The 10,253-nt window shown below is 43.9% G+C and overlaps 1 protein-coding gene across 4 annotated transcripts; it reads right to left on the bottom strand.

Annotated features, from left to right (window-relative positions):
• Nucleotides 1–79: 79 nt before the first annotated feature.
• MED7 (mediator complex subunit 7) lies at nt 80–1,993 on the bottom strand. 4 transcript variants are annotated; one of them, XM_005523615.3, is made up of 2 exons: nt 1,940–1,993; nt 80–1,056 (listed from the first exon to the last, which is right to left on the bottom strand). In XM_005523615.3, exon 2 carries the CDS (start codon nt 1,036–1,038, stop codon nt 346–348), a length of 693 nt encoding a protein of 230 aa, XP_005523672.1. In that variant the 5' UTR covers nt 1,039–1,056; nt 1,940–1,993; the 3' UTR covers nt 80–345. The 4 variants fall into 4 exon arrangements, with proteins under 4 accessions (XP_005523672.1, XP_014108525.1, XP_087919832.1 ...); XM_014253050.2 differs by lacking the exon at nt 1,940–1,993 and adding an exon at nt 1,809–1,931; XM_088063706.1 differs by lacking the exon at nt 1,940–1,993 and adding an exon at nt 1,719–1,926.
• Between the last annotated feature and the right edge of the window lie 8,260 nt (nt 1,994–10,253).

Below are 10,253 nucleotides of genomic sequence, written 5' to 3'. Positions count from 1 at the left end.
TCTGTAGGAATTTTCTTCTGGACTCGAGAGCATACAGAATTATAGAATAGCATACCCAAAACAAGCAGAAAGTGACAAATGAAAGTACAACAGGAAAAGCCAACTTTAATCTGTGCCTACCAACTGACATGATACATTTAACAAAAAACTAGACTTTTTCACTTCTACCAGAAAAACACAGGTCACAAAACATTAAAACATTTTCATCTGCCCAGTCACTCATAACCTCCAATAGGTGCACAACAAATGCTTTGTCTCCTTGTACAACAGCAAAACAAAAGACGTGTATCCTCAAAATCCCTTCTGTCTCTCACTGTGGTGCTTTAACAAAACCAGGTGATTGCTTCATGTCATTTCATCAATAATGCTGCACATTGCTGCATCTTTGTCCAAAACCTGATCTCTCTTGCCACCAGAACGCTCCCTCTGCTTTTCGCTCTGTCCAGCACAGTTGCTGCCATCATCAGCATCCATGGGGTCCACGTTGACTCTCAGCCCCCCCTCTGCATGAGGCAGATCATCAGGCAGGGAAGCCAGGCAATTCTGGATCATCTCCACAACTCGCTCCAGGTGCTTCTGGAACCGCTCAGCCGTCTCCAGGCGCTGGCGTTTCTGCACCTCCATCATGACCCTCAGCGTCTCCCTGGCTTGGTGAGGCCGATACTCATTTATAAGGTGATGCACGTGGACAAAAAGCAGTTTCAAGTCTTCCAGTTTCTCCTCTCGCTTTATACTCCCTGGACTCCTTATCAAGATGTCCAAGAGGTCCAGAAAGTTGACCAGGATAGACATATTAAGTTTCCTTAACTCCTTCTTGTGATCAAACTGCATAGGATGCAGCCGTTCAATACCCTGGCTCTCCAGGGGCCGGATGATCAGGTCATCACACTGGAACTGATTCCCAAACATCATGTAGCTGTCCTTCACAGGTGGCGGTGGCTTTGGAGCCAGGCCTTTACGGATATTTTCATCAGTATATTCTTTGATATATTGCATTGGAGGCGGAGGAAGGGCACTCACTTGCTGAGGTTCACCCATTTTTACCAGATGAAATAGCTAGGGAATGACCCAAGAAACAAATATTAACAATTTGTGTCACAAGGTCAGAATATAGACATAAACAAAGACAAAATATGGGAGGTGGATGTGAGAAAATGAGCCAGAAGAGACAAATCCGTGTGCAGAATACAGGAAACTCCTGGCAAATCCACAGCACCTTTTCATCAAGGTATACTTATAGCAAGATTAACTGTACTAGAAGCACGCAGAACACTCATTTCCCCAAATATAAAAGACCAGCCTATAAACTGGGCAGCCAAAGGGAGAGGAGTGACCTCCTTCCCTAGATGGGGCCTGGTGGGCAAACCCCCCAGAATCATAGAATATCCTGAGCTGGAAGGGATTCACAAGGATCAACTCCAGGCCTCACACAGGACACCCCAACAATCCCCTCCGTGCCTGAGAGCTTGTCCCAAAGGCTTCTTGAACTCTTTCAGGCCTCGGGTTACGACCAAAGAGAGTTTGGGGAACCTGTTCGGTGTCCAACTACCTTCTGGAGGAAACTTTTCCTAATATCCACCGAATCTCCCCGGCACAGTTCCAGTCGTTCCCCCGGGCTCTGTCACTGGTCACAGAGGGCAGAGATCGGCGCTGCCCCTCGGGGAGAAGCTGCAGCCCGCGGTGAGGTCGCCTCTCAGTCTGCTCTTCTCCAGGCTCACCAGAACAAGTGACCTCAGCCGCTCCTCGTGCGGCCTCCCCTCTTCACCCGCGCCCCACGAGAGAAACCAGGCAGGGCCCACATCCGGCACCTTGCTCTGCGCCGGGCTCGGCCCAAACCCCGCGGAGGGAGCTCGCAAGCGGTGAAGAGAGAAGAGCCGGAACCACGACCCGGCGGAAGACACGAACTCGCCCAAACGCCTCACCGACCTCCCGCCCTCACCTGCCCGCTCCGCCCGCCGCGCTCCCTCAGCGCCGCCGCCGCTTCCGCCCGGCCGCTCCCTGCCCTCGCTGCCTATTGGCTCGCGACCTCGCGGTGCCGCGCTCTGATTGGCTATCGGGCAGAGCAGTCAGGCGCTCCTCCACTCAGCTCGCTGGGGGGCGGGTCCAGGCGGGGGGATCCGTTTCCGTCATTGGGGGACAGGCTCTGAGGGGCATCCCCGTCCTGCGGCCGCCGGGAGCCCTCAGCGTTCTGGGGCCTCTCAGTGTTCTGTGACCCCTCAGCGTTCTGTGACCCCTCAACGTTCTGGGGCCTCTCAGTGTTCTGTGACCCCTCAGGGTTCTGTGACCCCTCAGCGTTCTGTGACCCCTCAGCGTTCTGGGGCCTCTCAGTGTTCTGTGACCCCTCAGCGTTCTGTGACCCCTCAGCGTTCTGTGACCCCTCAACGTTCTGTGACCCCTCAGCGTTCTGTGACCCCTCAGCGTTCTGTGACCCCTCAGCGTTCTGTGACCCCTCAGCGTTCTGAGGCCCCTCACAGTGCGGGGCTCCCTCGCCACAGCCGCTGCTGAGGCTGCGGGAGCTGCCGGGGCGAGAGGGACCAGCCTGGCGTCCCTCACTGCGCTGGGACAGCGGGAACGGGGCTGTGTCAGGGCGGCCCCGCTGCTGGGAGACACAGAATCACAGAAATCACAGAATCAATTAGGTTGGAAAAAACCTCTGAAGTCCCCCTGGGAAGAGTTTGCAGCCTTCCTGCAGCAGAATCCACTAAATCTGACCATAAATCTGTGTCAAAAGGTTGGGCTCCGTTCCTTTCCTTAACGTTTTCTTCAGGGAGGAGTTGAATTTAACACCGTGGATTTCAGTTTTTCACCGGGTCACGTAGAGCTGGGCTTGCTGGGGTCGCTTCTGCAGGATTTTCTCCCTGGAATGGCCAACAGGGAAGGATTTTTCGACTCTTGGCTGTTTCTGTGCCGTTGCAGCAGATGGCAGCAATGGCCTTGGTGACTGGGACCCATCACCACACACGCAGTGTCATTTACAGATTCACTCTTCCAGATCGATCATTCACTAAAAAAAATTCAGTCGAATGATAATTACTTTGGATCCTGTTAATTATTTCTAAAAACATGCAAAGAAGATCCAGAATCGTTAGGTTTATTTGATGAGAAAACCTGAAATGATGCACAGATTTTCTGAATGTTCATATGTTCCAAACTAAACTACACTTTACAATTTACAATGAGTTGAATATTTAAATATTCCAAACTGAACTACACTTTGCAATTTACAGTGAGTACAAGCCTGGCTGCAAAATAGGCTGATTTCTTTTCATTTGTGAGCAATTTGCTGAATTCAGAGAAGGATGCTGCAACTAAAATGTTTCTGCTTTGGAAAAGGAGGTCTCATTGCTTCACCCCTATTCCTGATTCCTGATCCCTCTCTCCTTTCTTCACTCCCTGCTCATCCAGCCCCTGTACTGGCTGTGCAGCCCTTTCTTGTCACTGCTTGTGCCGTCACCATCGGGCACTGGATTGCAAAGCAAACTGATGCAGCCCCAAACCCCATAAAAACATTGCTGCAGTTTTCCTTGGTTAAGTTTCCAGCTTTTCTAGTGACAAAACACACTGTGCTGTGTGAAGTGTGAGCATCAGGGAGAGCTTTTGAGAGAGGAGAGTGCATAGGGAGAAGGAAAGGAGGAGGTTGGGGACATGGGGTGGGGAATTGTACTCTCCATTTCTGTGACAGAAAGCTCTTATCTTGTCCCAAATCATTTTGTTACATCATACTCTGAAAGACAGGCAAGGAATAAAAATCATTGCTTCCAGAAATGTGTGAGATAACACCAGTGTAGTAGGAGGTACCAACACACCTTTGGTTTTATTGGACTTTCCAGACTTTGATTTCACATTCTTTTTACAGGAGCTGAGCTTGATTCTCTAGTGCCTTGCACTCAGTGAGCAGCAAGGATGTAAAATGCTGTGACTTCAAACAGGAGCAGGCAGTGAGAGCCAAGCTCTTGTTTTTTGCTTGATCTCTGTGATCTCCTTGACTCATTTTCTGTATGATGGTGGCCAAGACAGAGGGGATATAAGGTCAGTCTTGTTCTTGGTGGCAGGGCTGGTTCTAAGAAGACCCATGGATGACCCTTTCCAGCCCATGGGGAGCTGCTGACACTTCTCCTTACAGTGGTTCTAAATGAGAAAGTAAGAATGATGGGGAATGTCAAGTGTAGCACTACAGTTTGCTTTCTGCTCCATTCCAGCTCTTTATTGAAATAAGGCCACTATCCAATACAAACCTACCACTGATAATGAAGCACAATTCCTACATCATCTCCAACTTGTGGGAATGAACTTGGACACCCCTTCGGCAGATGGTGAAGCAGTACCATGATATTCTCTGCCTCAAAGACTCAACATCTTAATTTACAGCTTTGGTTAAGTTTATTTTCATTTTCTTCATAACTAATTTTATGCAAATTGGCATGTTTCAGTAGCAGGCACTCCAGTTCTATTAATTCAGCAGCAGTGTGTACAGTGTGTGCCATTGCAGTATGCTGTTATTTTAGCAGAACTAGAATCCAAACATTGTACAAGCACAGTAAATATAAACCCCATTTTCAAGCACACTCTTAGAAAAGCACTGCTTTCTTCTGTGCTACAACAGATTTCTTTCATTTTTTTGCTGCTATTGCACTCGAAATAATAGATAGATAGATAGATAGATAGATAGATAGATAGATAGATAGATAGATAGATAGATAGATAGATAGATAGATAGATAGATAGATAGATGTGTGTTTTTCTCATGTTGTCTGAAAAACAACCCCAAAGTCAAACAGTTCCAGTCTCTTGCTGGGTGTAAGAGTTTTATCTTATAGCCTGGTTAAGCAATGAGCTCAGGAATTTCCTTTTTTGGTGATTGTTACAGGCTTTGTTGCAGGAGATACCAGGGAAGAGGGCAAGAGAAAAGGAGCCTGTTGGGGGTGAAGGAGACTTAACCAAGCTTTATGTCTCCATCTGCTGTGGTTAATTCCCATCTCCCTGTCTCCCGCTGTGGCTTTGGGAGTTAATAAATTTGCAGTGCAGTGCTGTGCAGCCTTTTCTTCCTGACTCCTCAGACTAAAATACCAGCTGCAGCCTATTGGCACACCTGCTAATGTAGGAAAGGAGTTTAAATGTTCTCATCATGTGAAAACTGGGGCACAACAGAGTGCAGTGCACGTGACAGCTGAACTGTTTCTTGCTCTACAGCCTGTTATCAAACAGATCCAGAGCTTAAAACAGAGCTTTCATGGTTATTTAGCAATAACACAGGTATCTCATTACTGTTAGGAAACTGATAGAGCTCAAAATCCATGTTTTGATGGAATCACTCAGCACTCCTTCCTATGTCCATAGTCATAGTATGGTCTCTGGAAGCAGCCCCCCAACCTGATTTTTAAGCCAGACATTAATGCTGGGTGTTTTCTTGCTCACATGGCTCTTGTAACTGCTTATTCAAACATGTGAATGAACAAAAAAGTGCATCTGCATGGCATGAAGAAGTAATTCCTGTCCACCCATCAGTGACCTGGGTATGGCAAACTTGTCATACTGCCAGGGAAAGCCCTGGGATCTGCAGCACGTTTTGCCAGCAGTGCAAGTCCCACCTTTGTCTTCAGAGGGAGACAGAAACAGACAGGAACAACGATAGCCAGGCACTAATAAAAGGAGCTGGAGCAAAATCCCAGTTTGGGTACAACCTCCATGAAACAAGGTTTTCCTTTCTGCATTTTTGCCTGAGAGAGAACAGCTGAGGAAAGGATTAATTGTCCCTTCATCACAGAAGAGTCTGTCCTAACCCTGTGCAAGTTCTCCAGTGTAAAATGTGTTCTCTATGTTACTGCCAGTCCTGGGAGTTATTCACTTTACAAATGATGGATAATTCATTACATCCTCCCAGCAGATGCTCAGAACAAGGCATCCGCTTTCCCAGGGCTCCCAAACAGTTCACAGGGGAATCTTGCTCTGCTTCTACAACTCCCTGGGTCACTGGGAGCAGTGTGAGGGGATTCAAAGGTGCAGTTGTAAGACTTCGAGGAAAGCTGGATGCATCTGGCTCGTAAAGACCAGGCTAATTCTTCCCTTTTTCTGCAGCTTTCTGTCTTGTGCTTTGGGTCTACTGGAGCCATGTTTATTGGGGTGATAATGAACTGCCAAAGAAGCAAGACAGCTGAGTAACCTAAATATGACTTTCTCACACTCTGAGCTAAGTAGAAAAATGGGTTGAATTATGGAAGTTTAGAAGTCGAGTAATAATCATCATATTGAGCAACTGGTGTAAAGGAAGAGTTGGCACCCAGGCAGTAAAATTGGCCCAAATATTGCATATGATAGAAGGATATAGGTCAGTTTATGAGAGTGAAGAAAGACCTGCAGCCTTCCGGACTGTTGTTTTTTATAGAAACAAAAACTACCTATATTTAACTTCGTAAATTTCTCTGCCGCCTTCACGACATAAACCTTGGTCTTGGAGCAGGATGTGCGGGTGGGGAGATTTTCACAGTCTGAAGTAATCAAAGTGAGAACTGCATAATCTGGGTAAAACCCCTATGAAAAAAATACAATCCATAAAATTACATTTTTTTTTAAAATCAGAAATAGAGCAGTTTGCAAGACGTAGCAAGGAAAGGACAAAGGTGATTGAAAGAAATAAAGGAGTCCACTGAGGCTACAGTTGATAAGAACTTTATCTGCAACCTCAACTTGCCTAGCACACAGGAGTATTTAGAGCACACAACAGCTCAAACTTCAGTCTGAATAATTTAAAATATTTCAGATTTTCCTGCCTATGGACAGAAAAGTGTCAAAGGGTACATGGTAGCAAGCTTTATAAAAGCACTGAAGAAGAGAAGATGTAGGATACCTAAAAAATTCATCACCCCTCATCACGAAGTTTAGTCTTACAGTGGTTTTAAGATATTCAGGACAGTTATATTTAATTATTTTCTAAAGGATACAAAATTTCTCTACTTTGCAATATAAAGTGTTGCCAAAATTCTTGAAAGGAGTGTTCAGTGTAAAACGGTACCTACAAGGTCAGAGCCCTTTCAGGAGGGCTTTGTAGTTTGTGCCTAGAGCTCTGCAGAGACACTCATATTCCAGCTCTGCAGCCAACTTGGTCCTGTGCAAGTGGTGCATTTATATATATATATATATATATATATATGTATGTATGTATGTATTTATATTTATATATATCCTACTCAACTGTAGAAAGATCTTGAAACACTTCAATGCCTGAGGCTTTCTTTAAAAGGGTTATAACCCTTATTCACCCAGATGGATAATGCCAAATTATTTATGTCTTGAAAGGAATGAAGAATGCTAGTTAAAAATTGGTCAGGAAATAATGATCTTTGAAATTCAACTACACTTAAACAGATTACTCCCTCCTAAATGTACAATTAAATATAAATACAATTCTTAAACCTTACATTTTTTGTTTATACATGTCAACCTGGCTGTACATTATGTAGCCTTAGTATTCCTTTTTGGTTTTGGCTTGCTACACTCAAGTATTTGTGTGTTTGCGACACATGGGATTTAGAATTAAAGTGAAGAAAGAAAAATGAAGGGGTACATCTGAGGCAAGAGTGATACAAAGATACATCAGCCACTGCTTTCCTCCCCAGATCAGCAGTTATCAGCTGATAAAGACATTGCCAAACAGAACAAGTTAGCAGCTCTCACTGAAACCAACACCCATGTTTATATGAAATCTGCATTTATATCAAATCCCATGTTGAACAAAATCTGGCTGTGTTGACTTGTTTCCTTCCTCAGGGTCATTCATATTTTCTCTGTTTACTCTCTTAGCTGGCCCACCTTCACTTTAAACCATGGCAAACTCACAGTGGCTGATCTCGCCTGCTAAATCCTGCTAGTTCTTGTATTCCAGACTAAGATCTGCGATCATTTTCTTGCAGTTATTTTCGTATTTCCTTGTGCATCTTTCTGCATGTGTTGTATCAAACCTGTATTCTCAGTTTCTCCTTGTTTCTCTCTTCCCCATTTTACCTGGCCTCTCGCAGCCCCTTCCATGTCAGACCTGGTGTCACATCATTGTCACGGTGTCACTTCATGCCATGTTTATACCAAATGCAGTTCAGTTGCCAAGCCCCTTATCTGTGTATTTGATCAAATTGCTCCCCTCTCCGTGTCCCTCTGAGAACTCATCTCCTATATCATGAACAAATCAAGCTGCCAGTCACTATGTTCAAAGAATTTCTTAGCTCTCCCCCCACTACTCACCACCTTGGTTAATCTTCTCTTCTCCCACATCCTCCATCTCCAGCAGCACCTCTCCTCTCAGAGGTTTCCGTGCTGGCTTCTCAACTCTCTGCTGTCCTGCGCTCCTTCTTCTGTAGAGCCGCAATGTCACACCCTTGTATTGCTATTTGTATTCAATTTTCTGATAAGACAACGTGTACATCTCTGCCAGCAAACTGCAAACCACTTTGGCCCAAGCTACAAAGATTTTTCACCAAGTCCTTAATTACACACTTCAGTTAGTGTGGAGAGGAGACTAGAAAGAGTCCTGAACAAGTGTTACTAGCTAAAAATGCAATGCCGTTGAAAATTGTCATTATAAACCCAACTGTACTGACTCAAATTAAATGAAATATTTGTTGATGAAGGTCCAAGCCTTTATGGGGGTAATTCACTGTTGCAGGCGCAGTGAAATCCATAAGTTTATCAGGGCAGTCTACTGCATATTTTTTAGTTCATTAATTACAAGAAAGGATCTTGGAGCATAATCTAAACCAGCAAATTCTCAAGCAAAAAGAAATTTATGAGCACACAAAAGTGATCCTATATTTTGGAGGTGCAAGGTCTGGAATTTATCCAAACTGCTGCTTACACAGGGCTCAATTCCAGAAAACTCACATCAAACTCTGCATATTTTGTACACGTGTGTTGCGTGAGGTAGACTGGCTTGCAGAAAAATTGGGAAATTTGGCCCGAGCATTTATCCTAATCTACAAATAGGTATGAAATCCCCCTTCTCAGCAGTGATGCTTTTTTTAGGAGATCACACACTTGATCACTTACCACAAGAGTTCCTCGGTACACAGTCACTCTACCGAGAAATGAAGTACAGGCTTACTAGACTTCAGCATGACAAATGTTACAATATCTGCTGTATCTTGTCTTCAGCAAGACCACCATATTTATTTATTTTTATTTATTTTTATTTTTATATGTATATATATACACATATAGGCATCAGCTGCACGACATCTTCCATTTGTCCTTGGTTGTCCTTGTTTCTGTCCTGAGGTACTGCATTGTCTTAAGCAAAGTCTCTACAAATCTGTACATTAAGTCCTATATTTAAATAGTATTTTTATGGCAAATGCACGTTCTTAATTAGCACTGAACAAAATTGTTAAAGAACATTTGATGATCCCTGGAGCCTCCTGCCTAAAAAATGTAAAGCAAGGAAGAGATATGACACTTCGTATTTTAGGAGGGATAAACAGTTATTTTCTGTGGTTCCCAGATCAGTCCATGAAGTGCCCTAAAACAAATCCAAGCCTTCACTTTTTTTGCAATTCTGATATTTGTTCTGATTTTTTTTTCCCTCATGAACTGTATTAAAATAAATCTAATATCTTTTGTTTGCAAACACTTTAAAATGCATTGGCAATATGGAGCTGCCTTCTTATACCCTAATGCTGCATAACTCAGCACCAATAAATGATTTACACTGGAATGATTTTCAGAAAAATCAAATTAATGAAAATACATTTTTTATCTTGCTGTTTACCCATGTTCCACCAGACTGCATCTCTCCAAGCCCCAGTACCATCAGCAATATAATCATTCATCAATAATACAAAAAATACACAAAATATGAAAAATTAAGAGCAGAGAAAGATGAATTACATTTGTTTTAAAATAGAACAGTGCTGTTGTACTGACTGCATTAGACACATCATTATTTTTTTATAATTCTATATTAAGCCTGGTGCTGACTGTCCTGAACAGTGCTCTGGAGGCCTGAGGAAACCAGATGTGTTTGGTTTGGGTGCTCCTGCTCATTTCACTGCTGGTGACATCAGTCTTGATTGCATCCACAGAAGGCCTGTTGTGCCTGTGCCTCCTGCAGCATCCAGCCACAGCCTCACCAGATACACCTGAGACAGTCAGTAATCTCTAAGCAAAAGTAGCCATTGATAATTAATTAATTATTGGTTATTGTATCTGTCAGTTTAAATATCTGCCAACTGCAAATAGTTATCATTCCTTATACAAGTATATCTTGGATA

The sequence above is a fragment of the Pseudopodoces humilis genome, chromosome 17, assembly GCF_049639895.1.
Source record: "Pseudopodoces humilis isolate 2021_Gansu_Grassland_sample_001 chromosome 17, ASM4963989v1, whole genome shotgun sequence".
Lineage (NCBI taxonomy): Eukaryota > Metazoa > Chordata > Aves > Passeriformes > Paridae > Pseudopodoces > Pseudopodoces humilis.
This window is presented reverse-complemented; position numbering and strand designations above follow the sequence as displayed.